Source organism: Uloborus diversus, chromosome 8 (genome assembly GCF_026930045.1).
Source record: "Uloborus diversus isolate 005 chromosome 8, Udiv.v.3.1, whole genome shotgun sequence".
NCBI classification, from domain to species: Eukaryota; Metazoa; Arthropoda; class Arachnida; order Araneae; family Uloboridae; genus Uloborus; species Uloborus diversus.
In genome coordinates, this window is record NC_072738.1 from 28,597,013 (window position 1) to 28,622,053 (window position 25,041).

General features: G+C 33.1%; 1 protein-coding gene across 1 annotated transcript in view; it reads left to right on the forward strand.

The window, feature by feature from the left end:
* The first annotated feature begins 1,685 nt into the window (after window positions 1-1,685).
* The window catches only part of LOC129228279 (acetylcholine receptor subunit beta-like 1), a 181,676-nt gene continuing 158,320 nt past the window's right edge, over window positions 1,686-25,041 (forward strand). The window contains exon 1 of the mRNA XM_054862949.1: window positions 1,686-3,450. Within this exon, the coding sequence (XP_054718924.1) occupies window positions 3,390-3,450 (61 nt within the window). The 5' untranslated portion in view covers window positions 1,686-3,389. The remainder of the gene's footprint in view (window positions 3,451-25,041) is intronic.

A 25,041-nucleotide genomic window follows, 5' to 3' on the forward strand; every position in this document is an offset into this window, starting at 1 on the left:
CATTATTTTCCATAGAAGATAACACCATTTGAAGCCCTTTACGTGGAAAAGAGAGAAAAATTAAAGTTTCTTATTCTGTCACTCTTCTTCCAAACGAGCGAAATGTGCAATTAATTTTAAATTGCCCCATTACATTGCTTGAATACCATCACAACGAAATTTCCGTTACAAAGAACAAAAGTTGTGGTCTTTTGAAGTTCAATGTAACGAGGTTTAACCACATTACTATTTCAGCGATAAATATTGATATGCTCATTAATGTTTTCCATGCATTATTACATATTTCAATTTATAAGAATTATACTGCAATGACTCGGTTACATTACTTAAATTTACCCACTCTTTCCAAATTTACAAGATATATTTTTAGTTTTGGTTTTTGATGGCTGATTTTGAATGCGTTTAATTCCTTGTACGAAGCCTAGCTTTCGATTTCTTTAATCTTGTTTCCCAAGATTGATTTTCCACATATTTTGAAAGCCATCATTTAAAGATGATAGCAAAAGACTGTCCGATAGGCAAACAATTATTTTTAAGAAAGTTTGGGCATGTAGTGCGTTGGAAAAAAAACTATGACGAAATAAAAGCTCTGAATCGACATTATACAAGCAAAATGGAATTCTCGTCCAAAAACATTTGCTCTCGAAGCGCAGAAATAAACAGACAACATTTCGCCACTCCAAAATTCAGATTTCTCCAAGAGGGAGAGGCATTTGTAAGTGGTCGACGATAACTCTGGAATTTCTCAGGACGCGTGAGAAAGAGCGACCGAATACTAAATGAGGAGCGGGAGCAGAGAGATCGAGCCCCCCATCGCTCCCCCCTCCTCCGGGGGGACGTCGGTGCCCCGCGCATGCGCGCTCGTCGGCTGGCTCGAGAAGGGATGGAGCAACCCCTCCTCCGGAATGTATCGCTCCGCGGGTCGATTCGTGGGTAGCGCTCTCCGGATTCTGCCATAAGAGATCCTGAGTCCGGCAATATCGAGACGAGCTACCAACGTGGGCTGAAGAGAGTGTCAGCGAGATTGACGGGGAGGGGGAAGAATGGAGGAACAATCTTCACCATCCGAGAGGTTCATCCGGCTCTAGACGACCCCCCTTCGTGTGTGATAGAAGTGTCCTGGAAAGAATTATGTTCGAAAACTATCTCCTGAGCGAGCAAGATTACCATCACCATTGGTGGTGTCTGACTGGTTGATCTAGATTTTAGTGGGTCAGGACCTATTTGAAGATTCAGGACCTTCTGGGACCTAGAGAGTATCATCACGGTCCTCTCCTATTGACCCACCAGATAAATTCATTGTGATACATTACTTTTTGAGCAGCAGAAGAACTGAAGTCCACACTTACTATTTGTGGCAAAATTCCTCATCAGTTGTTATAAGCACACCATCTTTGAATCATTTGGTGTAAGGTGAGCCGTCTATGTCGGAATTTTACATGAAACAGCAACAAGTGTTTTGGCTTTTTCCAATAACTAATTTGCTCAATCTGTTGGATAGTTTTGAAACCTATCACACCATTCAACCCACTTGCTGTTGATGAATGTTTGAGCTACCTTCGTGAGATTCAAGGAAATTTACTTAGCAGTGAAATTGTTCGGATATCTGCAGCGTAAGACTAGTGTTTCTTTAACCTGATTTTGTCAGTATTCTAACCAACGTATTGCTCTTTAACATTATGTATAAAACAGTTTTTTTCTTTTTCACTTCAAGGAAAATAACAAGGACATCTTATTGTGGATAATTGAAATTACTGAAAACTCAGCTAATTCTTTCAAAGTCACCATCTAATTTGTTTTCTGGTATGCTGCCCTAAACGTTAGAAAAATATCTGTAGCACCTTAACATCTCTTGGGAGCCATGCTTCGGGCACCATAACGCGGTTAAAAAGAGCTGATTAATAAGCACCTGTAAATTTATCCCAACTTCAAGCAGTGAAGGTTTTGTTTCTGACACAATTTCTGTGATTAAATATAGAAAATTAAGATTGTGATATAGATGACACTCTTTTGCTCAAGTTTTATAAATGCTTTGAAACAGTTGCTTGGAAAGGAATCTTTACCATTGGAACAGTTTATAAATACATTTTTTTTATAAAAAAAATAGTATTTAAAATCGAAGAATTTGAAATATAATCTTTTCAGCCTTAACTTAACAAAAAAGTTGTTTAACTCTTAAAAGAAATATCGTCAGGTTCTACATACCAATTGGCCCTGCAGAAGAAAATTTCTAATCTGATTTAACAATTGGCAAAATGTTTTGCTTCTATACAGCACAGTTTCACGTTTTGTGAGGTTTATCTTACTGTAACCTGTGTTATCTTACTGTAAGAGCGTAATTTTTTTTCTCAAACAGTAAAATGTTAAAAAGTATTAAATAACTTAAAAAAAAAAAAAATAGAATCCATTTTGGAGTGACTTGAAGAGAGTATTATTGTATATGAATTTTGTGCAAGGCTCAACTGAAACTTTTCAAAATGTTTATGTGAAATATTGTATGATACTTTAAGAAAGGATCACATTTATTTCGCCCTGAATAAAAAAGTTTTTAAAGAAAGTCATGCGATTGTGTAAACAACCAAAGGAAGAGAAATTATATTGTTACATGTATTGCTGCCACAAATTGTATCGATTTTGTGGATATGCAGAAAAGTTTTGCCGATTGGAGCTTTTAGCTACAGCTAACAGTTGCTCGTTGTACTACGAGCTTTGTGCAGATATCACCAATTTTAGGAAACTGAGATCGGCCGATGAATCAGTTTGTGAAATATCAAAGGCATTATTACTTTCGAAGTAAAATGAAACTGGAATAATATGAGGACGAAATCGATATCGAGAGCGTCGAGTACTAATGTTAGTATTTTGTAAGCACATTTTGGTAAATAACTTCAGTTCTTATACATATGGGAAATCTGCTGCGAATATATATACGTTAAGTTTGTGGAATAGCTGACAGTAGTTGGATGAAGAAGTAGTGATACATGATATAATTTTTACCAATAATTATTGAATTAATGTTGTATTACATTAGGTTGGTAGTTGGGTTTTGGTAGAAGAAGAACACTGTGACGTATGATGACTTTTTAAGGTAACATTACCTGGATTCTCGGTCACTTCTCAATTGCTCAAAGATTTTTTAATTTTTAGAGTGAATTCTCTGCAAAGAACTCTCCAAGGTACTTTTGGATAGGAACAAGGATCTACAACAACGGAATAAACGCGATAGTTTAAAACGGTTTTCCGTGGATTTTGTTTAGCAGCAGATGAGCAACTCACTAGATGTGATTGATTGATTGTGTGAAGTTAACTGATTCTCTCTGCGAAAAGGACCCCCCTTCATAGGATAGTGAGCGGAGGGGTGTCCATGTGCAAATAGCGGCCGTGAAGCCATGAACTACAATTGCTTCCTCGTGCTCCTCATTGGCTGTTTTCTCTTTCTTGCATCCCTAGGTAAGTGTTTAGATCCTTTTCATGTACTGTTTTCCTCAGCACACAAATGTCGAATATTATTTTCTTATTGTTTAAGATTTGCTTTATAGGAGAGTGTTAGGAGGAATGGTACAGCTACATTTATATCGAAGTAAAGTGCGAAAAATAGTAGATTGAAATCAAACAATGTCTACTGCACTTACTGGACAAACTATAAAAAAAAAAAAAAATCCCGTTTTATGTCGGCATAAATGCAGCTGATCCATTTTTCTCGCCTCCTATTTCTCTTAACATTTCCTAGCAACTAATTACTCAGCCGAACCTGTTTACCTCGAACCTGCCTCTCTCGAAAGTCTCCCGAAGTCGAAAATTTTCAGTTTCCCTATGTTTAAACCAAAAACTCCACGTTCCCCCCCCCCACCCAAATTAAAATTCCCTCCAAAATCCTTATATCTCGAATTTTGGCTGCGTCTATTGTTTTCAGACATAATTATCACTGATCTTAATCAACAGCAAAACTTAAGAAGCATTATTTCTAATATCGGAAGTCATACAGTTTTACGAGTTTTGTGGGACACGTAGCACAAAGAATACTATGTGCATGTACTAGGACGGCTATGTACAAGATTTCTCGGAATTTCATCCACTCAGAAACTGCGGACAACTGGATAATCTATCGTTGAACAGTGAAAAAGTTTCCTGTATTTTACTTTCAAGTCGTTGAGAACATTTAATTTGTTCTTTGGATTTATGCTGCTCTAATGTTTAAATTATTTTGATTGGGGATCAAGTAAATATCTCAATATTTTTCTAACAGCAATCATTAAAAGATGATTTTTCCTTAAAAGTATGCTTTAAGGAAAAATCATCTTATTATATAATCCCTTCAACTAGCATAATCTTATATTAATTACTAAAATAAGTTAATGCCTACAATGAGTCATACAGTAAATGTTCAAAAACAGGAATGCAAAAGAATTTGCTAACTCTATGACTTTGTTCCTGTTGCTCGTTGCTAAAACTTAATTGAAACCTCTGTAGGGTAACGACCCCAGTAATTGGCACTTTAAGAGTTTGTCCTTAAATTTACCTCTGTTTCAATTACATAGAAAAAAAATATTCACTTGAAAATATTTTTGTATCAAAAAATGCACATCTGTGCATCTACTTAGTTCACTGAAAGCAAAAATATTTGAATTGATATTTTTATAAAAATATATGCATAAAAAGTTAGCAAAATCACTAGTAATTGGCACTGGATACCCCAGTGTATGACACCTTGTGATCCAGTAATTGGCCCATGTTAATAGAACTGGAAAATCACTTTATTTTTCACTTTTAGGTTACATACCAATTTCATCATCATAAGAATCATAATTAATGTTAATTTAAAGTAGGTAATTTTACGTAAATTAATGTTTAATCACACATCTTGACATTGAAAAAGTATTTTAGAGAAATAGAAGTAAATGTGGAGTGCTATCCAAGTTAAAATAAACATGGAAGAAAATATGGAGATTGTTTCTGTTTCATTAGTCGGTATGCAGTTTTGATTTTACGAATTATAGCTGTTTCCACAGAAAAAGGAACGTTAACCTGATGATTCTAAAGGACCATAAAAAATAAAACCATTCTCTACAGTCGCAATATCTGACTGATGGCTAAACATATTTGTTTTTTATTGTTTCTCTTAAAAATTTAACAGTATATTTTTTAGGATTCAAATAATAGTAGAACCCATATGATATTGTTGCTGCAAAAGTATCAGAAATCAAACTAGTGATATATTGCACAACACATTAGTGAATATAGACTCATGTGCCAATCACTGGAGACTAGCAAAACTGAAGTACTAGTAAATGGCATCCATAATTATTTCAAAAATCCAAAAAGGGACAAAAATATACTCCTACCCACTCAAAGTAACACCTTTCAACTAAACAAAACTTTTGACAACCAAAATTTAAAATATATTTAAAGTCAGATTTTGATTGGATTGATGTGCATGCTTCCCTTAAGCCAAAGAAGAAGCTTTCGCAACAAAAATGGCTGATTTGACACAAACCACAATTGTGTCTTTTTCCTATGTACTGCTACCATTTAGTAACATGAATTGAAGTTATAATCTATAAAGTAAATGTACATTCAGTTGGTATATAGCCTTCTACTTTCAATAGATTGGGTACAAATCTTATTTTAGGACATTTTTGTTGGACGTGCCAAACACTGGTGACCTGCCAATTACTGGGGGTGTTACCCTATCTTGAAACCTTTTTGTCTCGATATTTTCTTCTGTTCCGTGTTTCTCCTGAAAACAAGTACCGGAATGGAATATAAGACCGGAATATATGATCTGCACCTCTTACTTCTTTTGTTCAATTTCTTACATAGAAATGAAGTAGGCATTACTTGCAAGAGTAGATAGTAATGCTATTGCGTATACTTACTTACATAAAGGGCCACAAATTATTTGATTGAATTAGAGATGTAGTTACTCAGGAAAAAATACTCGCGAAAACTGTTCTGACGCTAGAGTAATCACTATTAGAGCCGTTTTTGTTTCAGACAACTAAGCAAGGATCTTGCGTCTGCTAAGTTTGCCTTTTTTAAAGTATCCATGGAACAGCAAAACTTACGCATTTTTCCATCGACAAATGATAATGATAATTAATTCATTTATCCATCCATAGTTCCTAGCATGAGGCAGCTGTATATCACTCAATTTGCGATGAACGAGTTGTAGTTTGCTGCTGATATAATCAAAATGTTCTGTGTGTTAAATTAATAAACAAAATAGATATAGGTACGCATCTGCTTGAACGGCAGGCGTTGAAAAAGTAAGTAGCGTATTTAAGTATTTCTATGTCGACATGTATTTCTATAACATAATATTTCGCCGTTAGAGAGCAAAAGTGTCGTATTTGCATTTTCAAGTATTTTCGGGATATTCTTTGCAAGAATGTCACATTTTGGGTTGTGCTTGAGAAATTAGGCATGAAACATCTGTCTCGTTAAGTGAATGATGCTATTTTGTATTCCGAAAACAGTAGTGCGCACAAAAACAGAACATTTTTCATTCTTATTTTTTAATCAAGAATGCACTATTTGCATTTATGTCGGTGTTAAAAGGAGAACAATTAGTAACAATAATGACATATTTTGAGGTATTTCAAATGGTATCTTTGAAATTTAGTACAAGAACGTCATAAATAAAGGGCAACTTTTTAAAACTTACACTTTTTACACTTCTTCTTCATGAAACACAGAAAAAACATCAGCAATTTTCTTGCAAAAGACCTTATGCGTAAGAAAAGATTCAATAAGTGGCTTGAAGTATTGTTTTACGACATGATTTCTTACTTTTATCTTTTAAAATCGGTCTCCTGAAAAATCACGTTTTTTGAGACATAACGTTGTTGAAAGGAGTGAACTCTTTGTAATAACATTATTCTTGGTAGAGATAATAAGCAGTCAAAATGTACTTCAATACATAAGATTATTCATTAAAAATAATGTAACAAACAAGTATTAGGTTTATAAAAAAGCCACGAAGAATAATTTTTAATTAAACCCAGCAACTCGTTACAACGAACCATCATTACAGCGATTTCGCCGTTATAGCCTGAAGTACCTGTTTCCTCCCTTTCAAGAGATGCAATGTTGTTTTAACAAAATTTAAGGTAGGCGAATACCCTAATTTTCGAAAAAGTTCGATTTTGAGAAATTTAGAGAGCCCCAGTGTTCTTCCTCCTAAATCCGCGTTTTTTTGTTTTTTTTTTTTTTTGAGAAAAACTAGAAGAAATTTACTAAATTCAAATGCACTGCTTATAACTGAAATTTACTTTTTCTTTCTTAATTTTCTCATAACCACGTTGACAAAGTTTTTATTAACTCCAGCAGCTTAGGCGAAAAAAAGTATTTACTCTACAGATATAAAACTTTCCAAAAATGGTAATTGTAGATATTACTGTGATATAACTCTCGAAAGTACAAGGGGGCAAAAAGCACGTTTTTGGGGGGGAATTTTTCAAACACTTACGCATAAAACCTGTTTTTAGTTATTTATATCCGAATTGGAGGGTCATATAATTCTCTGGTAGCTAACGAAGAGATTGACAAAAAAGGTTTTAAAAAAATATGAAAAATGAACACACTGGAAGTGTTTAAAAACTGTTTGTTTGTTGCTAAAAATATGGCTTTTTTATTTAAAAAAATCAATAGAAAAATTGTTTTTCAGCAAACAAGTAGTTAAAATGTGTTATTTATGTCATATTTAATAATCGTATAAAGTTTTAGAAAGGTGCAATGAATATTGCAGAAAAAAATATTAGGTAGTTCGCCTACCTCAAAACGTCCGTACCAAATTCTTATTCCAGTATATTGTCCGAATTTCAATTTCAACTCCTTTCCGGTTCTAAAAAAAAAATCGATTCGAAAACATACTTAAAGCAGTATTACATTTTTTTAAGTGAAATACTTCCATTAAAATGGAGAAATTTTCAACTAATGAACTGAACCGCACACAGAGGATCAACAATATACTTTTTTTTAATGGAAAGAAAACGGGAAACGAGCAGCTTAGCATCTTTAACTAAGGTTGTGTTCGACGAACGACCGGTAGCTCACCGGTTAAAATAATTACGTCAAATAATGTCGTCACCTCCAATGCTTTAGCATTAGCTGATGTCATTGTTGTCACGTGATCTACCGACCGGTCGCTGCCGGTCGAGGTTGTCGAACGTAATCTATAAGATGGAGAACTATATTTTTTAAAAGGTTCAACTGAAACAAAAGTTCGGACCATTTCTTTTAATTATTTATGAAAGATTTGATGTCTGGAACTTTAAAAAAAAAATCTATTTTGCCTCCGTATCTCTAAAGGTTTCTTCAATGCTCCTTAAATGTAAAATGTAGTAAAATAATGTAAAAAAATATTCCAAAACGTGACTGATTATTTCAGTGGGATTTCACTGGGTTTCACGAATTTCCTTTGAAAATCAAGTAACTTTGTCAAAACTTTTCCAGGATTGCTACAAGTTGCATGAATGAAGACTTATCACTGCTGTGAAAAATAATTTTTAGCTGCCATTTTAAAGGTTAACTACGCGTATTTATTTAGTGCATCGTATTCAATTAGAAAACTGCCCGTGATGATTGACCACGCTCCGAATAAGAGCGAATAGATCTCTGGCTTCCGTAGGTTTTGCCGTTTTTGCAGGCAAGTGAGATGCTTGGTGTTGACTTGCAAGTCTGCCTTAGCTTTTGCTATGGTTGCAGCAATGCTTCTGGAGCTTCTTCTTTAATCAGGTAGATGCCAATCAATTGTTTTAAACGTATCGAAGTTTTATTTTGTGGTTCTAGAGACATGATTGGCTTCGAGGAGATTTCTGAAGTCTTCGGAAAGATTCCGACATAATTGCTGGAAGGTTACTGTCTTTTAGCAGAAAACGTTCTTGTTTTTTTGCAAGATATGTTGCTAGCAGATGGCTCATTAGCTGCTGGAAGGTTACTGACTTTTAGCAGAAAACGTTCTTGTTTTTTTGCAAGATATGTTACTAGCAGAAATTGGCTCATTAGCTGCTGGAAGGTAACTGACTTTTAGCAGAAAACGTTCTTGTTTTTTTGCAAGATATGTTACAAGCAGAAATTGGCTCATTAGCTGCTGGAAGGTTACTGACTTTTAGCAGAAAACGTTCTTGTTTTTTTTGCAAGATATGTTACTAGCAGAAATTGGTTTATTAGCTGCCCATTATTTTCCAGGAACGTTTCTAAATTGCGTTTACAGTGTGTCTCATGCAGGTAAATGTAGTAGGGTAGAGTGTTGTACCTTGGGATATTTTTCATAGTTTAATTTTTAACCCCAATTATTTGAACCAAATTTAAAATCTAAAAATCACATTAAAATACCCCAACCTATTTCTATGCCATATATTTTTTTTAAATTCAGACAATTTGAAAATAAAATATTACCAGCCATTTAAAGTAAAAGTTCGAAGTTGTCAATGGGGTGGTTTCCTTCAGTCAAAAGTACTACTTTTAATCATTCAAATGGATAGAATGAGCAAAAAAAAAAAAAAAAAAAATTACATGGACGCATAAAATACTTTCAATTTCCTACAGTTTTTTTTTTTAAATGTCCGATTTTTCAAACACTCGTGGTCTTTATGACGTCACAAATGATGCAATTTGGTGCATCTTTCTACTACGTTTCCACGTTATGATAATCAAGCAGCGAATTAAAATTACGCTCTACGCTTGCTATCAACCATATCGTTGCCAATACACGTGAGTAAAGATGAGAATTAAATATTGTGTTCTGTGAATGGCAACATTGAATGGCATTTCATCATTTGTGATGTCACACGACAGAAGTGTGAACAATGAAAGCGCACCGATTTAAGTAATTTTTTTAAAATATTAAACTTAAATAAATTGTTTAAAAAATGGTTAGATCCTATGTTTTTAAGCATGCTCTTTCAGAAAAAAATATTTTAAAATTTTGGAAACGACCTTATTGTACCTTGGGACACATCTTGTAGCACTATGGGAAAGTCTTCATGATTCAGGAAACAGCCAAATATTTTAACCAATTTTGCACCAAAAAAACAAAAAATATATTTTTTTCCATGGTAATCATGAATAATGAATAATAAATTATGTATAATGAATTATTATCTAACGTTAAATGTGTTTAAAAGACAATATAAGATTATAACATTGTTACATGCTCCTAAACATATCTTAATTATTAAGAACCATACATATGTTGTACCTTGGAACGTGTACTAAGGTGCAATATGTTCGGCTGTCCCAAGGTACAATCACCAAGTGGTTAAAGAAAAACCAAAATGGCGGTCTATCTAGATTCACTATCATTATTTTCTCATAACCAAAATATTTATAGTACTTTTCTTTCATAACAAAATAAAATTCAGTTGACTAGTTTCACAAACACAAAGACAAAAAATGAAATGAAAATGATGAAAATATTTACTTTGAGTCATGAATTTCTTTTTCTCTCACAAAAGTATCAATTTTACTCCTTTGATGCTGATTTTTACTATGGCACCACTTAATGGTGAAGGTTGTTACTAGAGATTACAAAAACATGAGTGTTAAAAATAGATTCTTAGAAATTAGCAGTGTCGCAAGGTACAAACGTCCCAAGGTACACTGTAAAAAAAAAATCGGAACGTTACTGAGTATTTCCGTGAAACGTTTCGGGATTTCAATGGTTTTTATCCACTTCCTGGAAATATCAAGTATCATTATCAAAAAGTTTCCTGAATCCCTTTGAGTTGCACGAATGCAGACTTCTCACTGTCGTGAAAAATAATTTTAGCTCCCAGTTTAGATATTAACTGAGAGTATTTATAAGGTGTATCGGCTTCAGTTCGATTACGGTTCGTCCAGACTGATTAAGCTCCTAAAGGGAGCGAATTAGTCTTAGGACGTAGCTTTGCAAAAATTGCAATCAAGTGAGAAGCTTGATACTTACTTGCAGTTCTGGTTTAACTTAGGCCGTGTTTACGATACTGCTTTTGGAACTGTCTTGATAAAACGGGAAAGTGCGAAGCGGTTATGTTATCTAGAGCCCCTTGAAAAAGACAGGCTGACTTATCCGACATTTTGGTTCCAAGACAGAATTGGATCCAACCTCGTTTCTAGTATTTATAAATACGTCATAATATTCGCTGGTTGCTAAGTCGTAAAATAATTGATGATAAGTTGAGTAAAATGTCACTTTAGGTAAATTTTGAAAGATAACTTCGTTTACAAATTCAGCTAAAATGTATCGGGAAATGTTTACGGTAATAAACCTCATTTTCATACCTTATTTGTTTTTAATTTGTATTAATTAAATTGTATTCATCCACAGAATAAAATAATCAAACATCAATCGGGCAACACACCTAAAGTTTGGACACCAGTTTTCTGCAATGAAGCTTTTGTACAAATGTTTATTTTTTTCGCCCGATAATTTTGGAACCAAAATGTCGGATAAGTCAGCTCCCCTTATATAGGAGCCTTAAGTTGCACGAATGCAGACTTCTCACTGTCGTGAAAAATAATTTTAGCTCCCAGTTTAGATATTAACTGAGAGTATTTATAAGGTGTATCGGCTTCAGTTCGATTACGGTTCGTATAGACTGATTAAGCTCCTAAAGGGAGCGCATAAGTCTTTGGACGTAGCTTTGCAAAAATTGCAATCAAGTGAGAAGCTTGATACTTACTTGCAGTTCTGGCTTAACTTAAGGCCGTGTTTACGATACTGCTTTTGGAACTGTCTTGATAAAACGGGAAAGTGCGAAGCGGTTATGTTATCTCTACCTAAATTACTCTGAAGTTACAGAGACACGACTGGCATTAAACGGGAAGATTTCTGGATTTTTTAGGAAGGTTACTTAATTTTAGCAGAAAATGTTCTTGGTTTTTGCGAGATATGTTACTGGCAGAAATTGGGCACATCAGCTGCCTATTATTTTCCAATAACGTTTCTGAATCGTTTTTACAGTGTAAAACACTCACATACTCACTAATCATAATGTAGTTTTTAGAAAACGTACTGTTATGAATGTAACCACATCACTTCCGCATCTTGTAATAATTAATTTCGCTGGGAGTTGTACGATGTGCATAGTCATCAAGAAGCTAATTGAAAAGTAAAATAATAGGTATATTAATTTTTTCTACAGATGTTATAAATAGGAACATATTGCAATAAGAAAGTTTCGAAATCAACTGTAGTTTTTACGTAAATAATTTATATGTTATGAGAAGGGATCATTTGCAAGAAGTAAATTGAAAAACAAACTAGTTTTCATGTTAATCATTATGTTATGAGAAGAAATCCGTATAGAAAAGTAAGTTTAAAAAAACCAACTGTAGTTTTCCTGTAAATTTTTTAAATGTTGTAAGTAGGAGCCTAACCCAATCGCACTTCACCAGCCAGTGAAAAGAATGCGAAATTGAAATGCAATAGCAATAATTAACTAATAAATGCGAGAATTTACTCTTTTTCACTCATAGAAAACGCCTTTTAACATATTACAAATAATTCGACTTATTCTTACTGAGTAAATTCAATTGCTCCACTTGAGGAAAATGTCTTCAGAGAACCAAAAAAAAATTCAAATCTAGTGTTTAATTTTTGAAATTTGGTATAAAATTAGTCTGTAGCATGAGGTTATGCACCTCGAAACGATTTTTCGAAAATTCGATTTTGTTCTTTTTCTGTTTCGAATTTAAGAACATTTTACCGAGAAAATTATCATAACGTGGACGATTAAACTACCAAATTGTCAAAACGTGGAACCGTAACATGGGCGAGCAAATGAACATAGCAAATTGGCGAGAAATTCATCATCCATTATTTGTAAATATACAGGCGAACCAAATGACCTTTCAATTTTCTACTATGGGCAAAGCCGTGCGGGTACCGCTAGTGTAATTATAATATTCAAAATAGGATTAGTAATTTTTTTTCTTCAGTGGACTCTTATTTCCCGAGTTAACAAATTTTTGATTCAGTGGAAAAGGACAATTTAACCAAATTTAGTTTCTAGACAAACTGAAATTTGACAGTTTTACTTCTAAGGCAAAGAGAAGAGTTTAAGAATTTGAGAAAGACGATGGAAACAATTGAAATATTCTTACATTATCAGATACGGAGTTAAACACAATGAAATTGGGAAAAATTAATTTCGGAGATGTCTTAACCGACTCTAATCAGTATAAAGATCATATTTTCCAGAGTCACTAAAATGAATGGGGATTACTTCATTCAAAAGTAAAACTTTAATCAAAACTAATTTTGTAATTTCGTCATAATCATTTAAGCAAATGTAAACGCTTATCCTCTGTTGAACTGCGCACTTAATTAAGCGAAATGAGATCAAGAAAAATGCTTATTTCAATGAAATTATTTTATTCTGAATTTTAGCTAATATTACGATCTAGGAAAGCATCATTAACTTATGTGATATGAAGTGTGATTAGAAAATTTTATACCATTGGAAATTTTATATGAGGCTATGCTTGCAACAAGGGCGAACTAGACTTTGGAGGATTTTTTTAAAATCATTATTCGTTTCTATAATCGCCCCTTCACATGACATAGCGTTTCATTTTTCTAGTACGCCTTTCGTTTTCTTGTTTATAATCAAATCTGTCGAGTTCACTCTCAATCAAAAACTTCAAACTTTTTCTAGAAACTATGATTTCCGATTTCGCTCTTGTTTCACTCATTGTCTAATATGTAATGAATAAAGCAGTGGGCCCCAAACTTTTCCGATTCGCGCACCCTTTGAAAAATTAGTATTTTTTTATGACATCCTGTTCTACAACTATTATTTAATGCATATTGATACCATGGATACTTGGCGGCACTCCTCGCCTCTCCCTGCTGCACTTCTGGGTACCGCGGCGCGGCACCCTGTTTTGGAAACCTCTGATATAAAGCATTTTTAACCCTCGACGCAAAAAGAAAGCGGATCATAATGTGACGTGTCTGTGTGTTTGTTTGTCCGTCTGTGGCATCTTTGATCGTAACCGGATGAACTAATTCACCCCTTATTGATTGACATATCTAACTCGTGGGTTTCCTTCAACTTGCAGGCGATTTTCAATGTCTTTAATCACGTGGTCCCTCTTCATACTAATGTTAGTTCGGTTGTTCCACTAGTAAGCTTCTGCGATAAATGGAACTCGGAGAAACGTGCATTGTTTGAAGAAATTTATTTCGGAGAGTTAAAATACAATTTCAAAATAGTGAACTAAATTTTTAATTAAAAATTTGTGACAACTGCTTATTAAAAAGTTAAAAAGCGTCTTAAACTAAATACAATTTAGTGAAACTTCATTCCAATGAAATTATTTAATGCAATATCTAAAACCAATTAACAATGAATTTAGTTTTAACCAATTCAATGAAGCATAAGTAAGATTAATTAAATAAATTTTTTAGATTAAAGTTTTAATTACTTACCACAACCAAAATGTATCAAATGTATTAATCTTCTTTGAACCATTTTTAGAGAGAGGGGCAGCTAAAACAAGGAGGCGTGATTCAGTAAGTGTGTTCCAATGGAAATAATTTAGATTGCTTTTGACACAAAGTTTTAGCCTTAAACTTTCGTCCCTCCCCTTTTAAGCTTTTTGAATTAATTGGCAAAACTGGAATTAAGTGAAATAATGTTTTAATGGTGCTACCTTACTTTGTTTCTCATATCGGCATTGAGATTTTGTTCCCTTTAAACGCATAACGTCATTAAAAATATAATAATAGTTTTTAGCAGAAATATTTCCTTGACCTCCTATCAAAACCTTGACGGAAATTCTTGCATCGATTTGAATGCAGTGCAGTTGAGTGTAATTTTGTTTCACTGGAAGTAATGAATTGATTAATTGAATTTTTATTTAGTGCAACTATTTCATTTTGTGTATAAAACTAGTTATTGAGCATTCAATAATGAATGGAATGGAATGCTTTTTAAATTAAATTTTGCTAAAATGAAACATTCAATTGCGGGTTCTTATGATAAAAATCTGTTTCATGAAGTTACTACTAATTTAAGTAACACAAAATAAATTTTTCTTGAATAATTAAAGAGTAATAGAGAAATTAATAGAAGAAGTTACTGGATGCAAAAAACAAATGCCACTTAATAATTTTACAAAACCGTCATTTACAAATGGGGTCGTTTCCAAAATTTTAAAAGTATTTTTTTTTCTAAAAGAGCATGCTTAAAAACATAGGATTTGACCATTTAAAACATAATTTGACAAAGTTTAATATTTTTTAACAATTCTTTTAATCAGTGCGCAGGTACAATTTCGTTTTTTACACTTCTGCACATGACATCACAAGTGACACTGTAAAAAAATTCCGAAACGTTACTGGTTATTTCCGTGGAATCTTTCGGGATTCCAGAGGTTTTCACCTATTTCCCCGTAAAATCAAGTATTTTCGCAAAAAAGTTTCCTGAAGTGCTAAAAGATGCACGGATGCAGACTTCTCACTGGTGCGAAAGATATTTTTTGCTACCAGTTTAAAGATTGACTGAGTGTGTTTATAAAGTGTATAGGGTTTTACATGATTACGGCCCGCCCAGATTGACTAAGTTCCCAATGGGGGCAAATATGTCACTGGATAGCTGCAGTCTTGCGAGGCAAGGAATATGCTTGGTTCTTGCTAGCAATTTTCGTGTAGCTTTGGCCATGGTTGTTCCAACGCTTCCTTAGGAAATCAAGGAAGTTCTAATCAAATAATTCATTTTATAGAAGGTTCACGACTGTCTTTAACAGGAGAGATTTTCCAATACTTCAGAAAGGTTACTGACTTTTATCGGAAAACGTTCCTGGTTGAAATTGGGCACATCAGCTGCCCATTATTTTCCAGGAACGTTTCTGAATCGTTTTTACAGTGGATGAAATGCCATTCACTGATGCGATTAGTACAGAGCGCAGTATTTAATTCACTTCTTGATTATGATATCGTGGAAAAACGCGGTAGACAGCTAGCGAAATCATTCAGCGCGCCAATGCAGTAGCGTGGCAAGGTTCATCACTTTTGACGTCATAAAGACCACGCCATATTTGAAAAATTGGAAATTAAAAAAAAGTAATCAAAAAATAAGCGTTTTGAAAAAAAAGTTTTTTTTTTTTTTTTGCTCCATGTTATTTTTTTTTTTTTTTTTTGCTCATTCTATCAACTTCAGTGACTAAAAGTGATACTTTTGATTAATGGAAACAACCGAATTTTATAAGGAATATTTTTAAACAGAAGTCTTTATGGTCTAATTCAAAGCGAGTACAAGAAAAAATTCAACATCCCTTCAAAACAGGCTTCAACTTTTGACACTCAATTCTTGAATTTCGCTCTTCCCACCGCTCTTATTTCCTTTGCATTGAGTTCATCAGGAAGTTCAAAGTTATAAATGCATAATATAAGCTATTCATCCCTTGAATGTAAAATTTGCGTACCTTTTTTACGATTTGATGTTTTAATGTCGTTTACTTTTGAGGTCGAAAGTCCAAACAGATTCTTGGCCAGGATTCTCTTATGTTTCTTCTCTTCCCTTTTTTTCCCATTCCTTTTGCAGTTTCCTTTATTATTATTATTTTTTCTAGATAATTCGTTTCCCATTTTCAGTTGATTTTTAACAGGAATTATGTCCGATCTCCTTTTTTCTTTCAATGTCGTGTTTATTTCCACGGTATACAAAACTAATTGTCTTTTTCAAAGATATAATTGTAAGTTTGCTTAGGCGTTTGAAAATTTATGAATGTGGTAGTTAACGTACCTCTGAAATACACTCGAAATTAATTGAATACCAAAACACCAAGCATACATTTACAAAACATATTCATTTATACACTTAAACAAATATCCTGACTTGAAAATACACGCCACATTCTTTTTAATGTTCGTAGAAGCATTCAAACAGAACAAGCGATATTTCATTAATGCGTTTTATTAAAACGGAAGGCACAGTGAATCGCAGTGTTCCAATAAATTAAGCGGTATTAACATTAAAATACTTCTTTTTTGTGTGTAGAAAGAGTTAATTAGTAAATGAACAAAAAAAAAAAAGTAATTTTTGTTTATTTCCGGTTCATCTAACACGGAACGAAGCTAAAAAAAGTCCAAGTAATCACCATTGTTTTTAGATCCAAATTTAAATTATAAACAAACAAACCTTTTTATTGGAAAAAAATGAATAAATAAAACTTGAATTTGTCACTGTAATCATTTTAAGAAAGTGGTGAGTTTCATCTGGAATGATTCCATTTATAAAGAAAATAGTGTTACTTACAACTTTTCAATTATTCCAGAAGCATTAACCACATTGATGTGCGTTTCAGTTTCAAGGATTTGCAATATTAAATTTCACTTTATTGTCGAAAAATGAATAAAAAAATTAAATATCTTACCGATATTCAAGTCAACACAACTGAAATTTAGCTACAGAATGAGTTAAAGTTGAAAAAGGAACACTATTTCGAACATATACTCAAACGTAACTTGCATACTAAAAATGTTTTATCCTTTTTTTTTTGTACTGTTTTGTATTTTTAAAAACCAATAATTGAAATCGGTTATGATAAATAGGCCAGTGGTTTTCAAATTTTTTATATCAATGCCCCATCGTCCTGCGCCTTGAAAGTTTTATAATAAAGGGCTGTCTACAAATGATGTCACGCTTTGAGGGCGGAGGAGTTCATGAAATTGTAAGTTTTCGGAAAGGGGAGGGAGGGATAACAAGAAGTGTGGTATAGGGTATACGTTCATGAAAAACAGCGTAACGTATGACAAACGGGGGGGGGGGGGGGGGGAGTAATGTGAAGTGGTGACACTTAGTGACAAAAAAGAGCAGGAGGGGTCAAAAATGTTGGAAAAAAGTGTAACGTCATTCATATGGAGGGTCATTAGTTCAATTTCCTACATGCTGTTCCGAGGTCACAACTTGGGATACACAGCACCATATTTTATGTAAAACACTTTATGAGCAAAAAACATTTATTTTTACTATGTGAAATATGACTACTGGTAATTATCGGAATTAATAATTACGGCAGTAAAAGTATCATTTTACTGCCGTACAAATACAGAAAAATGAAGCTCGTGTGCCAAAAAGATAAATGAAGGCATATAAAGCCATCCCCCATTTTAAATGAAGGATATAAAAATTCACTAGAACGTGATTTTATCGTCATCAGAGAGCCTATCGTATGATAAAACGTTTTCAATAAGCAGTTTGTCATCAACAGGGCTACAGATGATTCTGTCAAAATTTACTGTTCTTATTTTACAGTAAATTTTATTTCTTTATGGTTCACTGTAGTTTAATAGTAATAAAACTGTTGTTAATCGTTTTTAGAAATCCTAATTTACTTAGTTGACGAATGCAAAAAGAAAAACCGTTGCGTACAGTTATTTTTTCATGTGATTTGGTAACCCTAGAAAAGAAGATTGTAGCTCATTAAGGTCATGATTGACCTTATTAGGACACTGAATGATTAGGAAGACAGTGGATATCACCCTGCGCTGCATATCCTGCACGAACATGTGTGCAGGAGTGGCTGTAAAACAAAAAGTAACGACTTATCTGGGCTCCGAATGTGACGATTGATTTTTCACATAGTTATTGAAATAAAAAAGATATCTCTAGTAAGTATGATAATACATGACATACACTGCCAGCTCAGTCATTCCAGCCGAGGACTGCAATTTCGTGTTTATTAGCACTCATTAGCCCGGCATAGAAGTGACTGAACATGAGGTGGAAAACCTCTTAAAGAAGCCAAGAGTGCCAAACAAACTGGTAACTAATATAGAATTATGCCTTGCCTTCAATCTTCGAGTTGAACCAAACCATTGCTTCGGTCACTCATCTGGTCAGTGCTAATTCTATATTAGCTACCAGTTTGGGGCTTCGTTAAGAGGTTTTCCACCTCCAGCTCAGTAACTTTCTATGCCGAGCTGATGAGTGCTATTAACACGAAACTGCAGTCCTCGGGGGCTGGAATGACTGATCTGGCGTTGTATTTATTCCTGCCTTAGCCCTGGCTATAGGGCCGTAACTTACTGAAACTGAAGTATGATAATGTTTTTGAATTTGAAAAATGTTTTTACTCTTTTTCTAGATAGATAGTGCTGCGTAGCGTTTTCTTTAAGAAATGGCCTGATTAGGGACCATGTTCCTAATAAAGCCAAATAGCCTTTATTTGTCAAAATTGCCGAAAAACATAATTGAAACTTAAAATTTTTACAAGGGATTGTTATCTGATCGGATCTGTTTTCAATCATCTCAAGGATTGTTATCTGATCAGCTCTGTTTTCAATCATCGCAGCGCCAAGCGAACGACGGTATCGCCAGGTGTCACGCTGCTTTTGTTCACCCCCACTATCACTTCTCGCTGAATGCACTATAGTACGACCAATTTTCCCGAGATATAAAACGCAGCATTTTGTGACTTATACCAGTTTACCCTCGCAGTCAAGTACACATTTCAAGGGGAAATATTGTGACTAACAAGGGTTTATAATTATATGCGTGCATAGAATGATTTTTCAAAATGCCGAGCTCTTGTATTGTGTTTTTACGTATCATAGCATAACCTTTGCATTCATTTTTCAATACCAATGAAAAAAATTGAAGTATTTTCTTTTTTTACTTCGACAACATGTCATTCTTCTGAGAGGAGGCGATATGTTCCAATCTCATCTGGACGGTCCCTACTAATTTTAAAATCTAATATCGCTTTGAATTTTGGTCGTAAATGTTTCAAATATATAATTATTTAAGTTGGTACTATTTTTCAATGGAGATTATTTTTTCTAGATCCAATGTACCTTATAAAAAGTTAGATGTCGAGCTATTTCGTGGTTTTTTTTTTTGCTTCAAACTTTTCTTATTTTAACTCTTCACCCTATCTGAATCATTTTTGCAATTGGAAATATTCATCTGAGACTAATGGTTGCGAATATAGGGTTTTTTACAAGTTAAACAGTGACACGCTGTATATGACTTTCTCACAAAAAATAGTTTATGCTCAGAAGGTGGTCGCTAAATCCCTGAAGTTTCTGTATACGATTGACCTCAACATACTCTTACGATATATTCTTACGGATTTTTTTTCTATTTAAAAATATTAACGAAACATATTTTCCCCTCAAGTTCGTCAACAAAATGTATCTAACCTTTTGAAGTGTCGAAATTATTACTAAAATTTACAGGTAGATCGCAGCACATACCACCAAAAAAAAAAAAAAAGATACATGCCCTGCCATCTGTTAAAAATTCTGGTATCTATTACATGATCTTGTCTCGTTAACAGCGTCCGTAGTGAAAGAAAAATAATTTTTGAGCTTGCATTTGGTTGTGATCAGAGATAAGCAATAAAAATAATTCATACTTATTTTTTGTATTTTTGTCACGCACAAGTTTTATAATTATAAAAATTGAGTTCAACACATAATATAACGAAATTTCTTAAACTACCAGTTATGTAACATGAAATGCCTATATTATTATATATAATGTAGTTTTCTCCTCAGCTAATCTTAACAATCGTGCTAATTTAAATATTCTTGTTAGCCCCCACTCGTTGAGGTTCGAAAGTAGTAGATGTCTCTAATAATTGTATGATCTGCGAAAGCAGGAAGTTTAAACCTGAGGAGACGAACAAAATGCAAACAATTTTGTGGTAACATGTAAATATTTTCGCGTTATCTTATGTGTTTGTACTATGGACTCCCCTTTTTGGCGAGTCGTTGCATATAGCGGCTCTAGTTAGCACCTTCTGCTTGAATACGTCACTGGAGATGCAAAAAGTTGTTCCTTTTGAGGAGCAACCCTTGTTGCTGTCCCACTTCAAGAAACAGATTCCGTAACCTGTCCAGTTGATTCTAAAATAAACTAAAAGATATCCAGTATCCTGTCCCTTGCATTCATTTGAATTTTAACGCTTTGAATTCAAATTATGTTTTTCGCAAAAACAAATTGCGATAGGATCCGACTCGTTGGGTTTCTTATATCTGCAAATGAAATGGAAAAATGAGCAGAAATTCGCATTTGCAGAAAAGACTGGTGATTTTCTACACTAGGTAATGCGACATATCCATAAAAAAAATGGTAAGTAGGGTCAAGACTTCACTTGATACGTGTCTTATCAGGCTCAGTCATTACTCAAAAGATCAAAGGACTTGCCCGTAAGGGAGCTTTGTAGTATAACCGGGAAATCCTTTGTTTACATTAGTTAACGTATTATTTCTGCTGTAAAAAGTGATGCTTTTTCAATCCTTAACGTAAAAGTCATTGATACGGTTAACCGATGTGAAGTACATTGTGAATTGATGCCAGAACGGCGTATCAGATCTGTTTTTCAGGGAAAATAAATTCCCTTTTCAGGTAAAGCTGGCCCCAATTCAGGATTCAACTATTTTTCATTGGCGTTCACTTCTGGCAAAATGTACAAATTCATCTCTGAAGCACATCATGTTTTATTAAATAAAAGTGAATAAATACTATTTGCAGTTTTAGGGATTAAGCAGGGCATGAGTAATACACATTCCAACTAGTTTTATTTGGCGAATTATTTTATTTTGTTTTGATTAAAAATCCACGGAAGAGACAAAATAATATATTGTTTCGACAAATAAATAAATTAGATCATCGAAAAGCATTCAAAGTTTTATTACATATAGTTTTCTTACACATATATTTATTAAAAGTTAATCCTCCCAGTAAATGAATCGAGCCACGAAATGACGTTAAAAGTTTTAGTAAAATGTAAAAAAAATCCCCTAAACAAACTATGTTTGACAACAATAAAAGCTTTATTTTATTGAAACCAAAAAATCAAAAAGGGTTCAGCAAATAAAATGGAAAGTAATCGCCAAAATTTGAAATGCATCGTGACGCACATATACGATGCAATCTTTTGGCGTCACAAAATTTCACAACAATTTGGCAGCATTATTTTTCTTGCCATTTAATATTCACATTAAAATCGTGGGGGATTATCTCGGAGTCGAACATGCGAAATTGACGAGAACTTTTTCAATTGCTAAAATTGCTGCCGTCAATGTTTGTTCTTCTAACAACTATGGAACTTTTATTGTTTTTTAATTCATTGATACAGTTATTTGGCGAATTATTTTACAATTTAATTGATCTTTGGCTGGATTACACATTACAGTAACGTGGATGCTTCCTAAAATTGCTTAATTCAGATTTGTCAGATTACTTAGCTCTTAAATAGCTTCATTTAATTTTTACTATTCATTTTTATGTCACTTTCTATGTTACTGAATGGCTTTTTAAAAAAAAAAAAAAAAAGCAAATCATTTAAAAATTCGTGGAACGTTTCATGTTTTTTAGTGGCCTAATTTTTTTTATGTGGCGAAATTTTTCCCCATTAAATTTGCTCATACTGTGTAAGCATTTGAATACCGTTAATATTTTAACAGGTTTTTTTTTATGTGTTTTAATTGTTATTATTATTTTCATTTGTTTATATTTTTAAAAGCAAAAGTTTTGTTCCAAAACAAAATTTAGAGGGAATTTTTATTATTATTTTTCTAAATGCTGGAAAGTAGGTTTACAAAAAACTTTACATGAAAAGCTGCCATCTTTTAATTTTTGAAATTTTTATTGGCATGTTTTTCTTGGTGAATTCATTATTGTTTCAGTGTGCTCTTTAAATATTCTTACTCTTTAACATACAATGTACTTCTTAATGATATAAATTCTAATGTATAATTGTAATGATGTCGTACCAACGATCAGTTTCATGGCTAAAATTTTATTTGATTCGTTTTCTATATATTTTTCTTTTAAATAATTTTATCTCTAAGCATTTTTTGAGCTTTTTATTAGTTCTTATAGTGGAAAAAAATAAAAATATTGAACTGAGTTATTCACCATTTTCAGAATATGTCTTTTAAAAAATACCTAATTTTTTTTGAGTTCAACTTTAAAGTAAGGGACAAAAAAAATACTAAAAGCTTTTTGAATGTTTCCATAAATATATTTATGAACTAGCAAAAATACTTGGCGTTGCCTGGGTAGGTAATAAATATAAGAAACAATCGCTACTTTCATTTGTTTTCTGTTGTAACTGATAAATATATTCATAAATTGTGCTTGATGAAACATATGTAATTATTTCTTGCATATTAAAACTAAAAAAAGAAAAACTGTTTGTTCATAAAATTTATTGCGCATAGTTCATATGTTTAATAGACAGTATGGTTTCGTGCATAAGATGTAAAGCTTGATTTTATAATGTTACGCATAATTTAATTCAGAACCAAATTTTCAATGATGATTTTTTTTTAACCCCTTCAGTCGGAAATATGAAATATTGGACCAAAAATGTTGATATTTGGTACACAGTGTACTATGGTAAAGGATATCTTATAGACAAAATTCTGATGTTCTAGGAGAAAAATTAAAAGAGTTATGGCACGTCCAATATTCCGGACTTATATTTTTGAAATCAATATTTCATATACAAAAACGACAAAGTACCGAACAAACTTCATTTTAAAATGTTCTATAAAAAATTATAAAACATAATATAAGCGTTTGAAACGATTCATTAAAAATTATATATTTTTTAAAAAATCAGGAAAAAAACCTCGCTTTTCATAGTTGGAAAAATGAGCCACTCTCTATCTCTCAATCTTTATACGTCAGTGCTGTCAATCCCAAAACGAAAAATTATTTCACAGATTATAATAAGTAGAGTGTAAAGAGTTAACTACAAAAAATCAACTAATTAAATTAATTATTAAATAATTAGCAGCTGTTTAAAGTGTATGTCCGGTATACCGGACACCAGGTCTAAAGGAGTTAAATTAATTGAAAGCAGAAATTAAACCAACCTCCCCCTGCCCCTCTCCCTAAAAGAACAATATAAGCAAAACATTTTCACATACGTTTTCAAACAACAAACTTCTTTTTAAGCTCGTTTGAAATTGTTATTTAATGTATAAATTGCTATAAATAAGAAATGTTTAATGTTTAATATCACTAACTCCTTTTTATATTTATTGAAGTTTTGTTGTTACAAAACTCGAATAATTTTGAAAATGCTTCCTTGCGAAAAATTAGAATAATTTATCACAATTTTTTTTCATTAACAGAATTTTACATTGATTTAATTAGTACTAGATAAACATCTTCCTCGGCTTATATTCATGTGATTTTGTTTCAAAACTTAATATTTCTTGAAAAGAAAGTTTCCTATTTTTTCACTTTTTACCAAAATAATCTTTTTAAACACTTTTCTTTGGGGGAAAAAAATCCACTTTTAAATTACCTCGAACAATTTTGAACTTAATTTTGTTGAATATTCACTTTAAAAATAAAATTATCTGATGTTTACATAGTTAAAAGTTGCCACAAAATCCAACAGATGTCGCTGGAGTCTGACCGGGTTTTTTGTTTGATTAAATGATTTCATACTACAACTTTTGTTGAAATGACTGCGCCTGATAAGACGCGTATCAGGTGAAGCCTTGGTAGGGTACAGTAATATAGATATAAGTTATTTTAACCAATATTTAGAACGAAGCCATTGCCTGTTTGGTGATATTTTGATGGTTGAAATTGTACAACTAACTCAAAAGTCCAGTAGGTAGCGTTCATTGTTTCGTTTCTTCATTCCCCTGAAATGACACAGTCTTACCAGTTCAACAGTTAAGTAACAGAATCGAGTTCAGCCTTGTCACAATAAAGCCTTTCCCTGCATGTTAAACATTACCAAAACATTTTATCGAATTATCATTTCGTGGCGCGAGTTTCATTGTTGATGACGTCAGCGTTACACGATCATTGTCTATTATATATGTGGGGACTCTAGATCAGTGGACTCCGGAACTCCTCTGACAGCTCCTCCTCTGTTTTACAGCTCCAGTTGATCAGCGCAATCAGTAGCGAACACGCGCGCGCTACTCAACTCGGCTCAGGAGAGTTAACTCACGTGCGCTCCATCATAACGAGGTTGTTCCTGGAGAGCTTGCGACCAGGTGTTTCGTCCGACAGCGAACTTTTCAAATGTTACCTTTTACTGTTTAAAAGTTTTAGTAGCCTTTTGCTC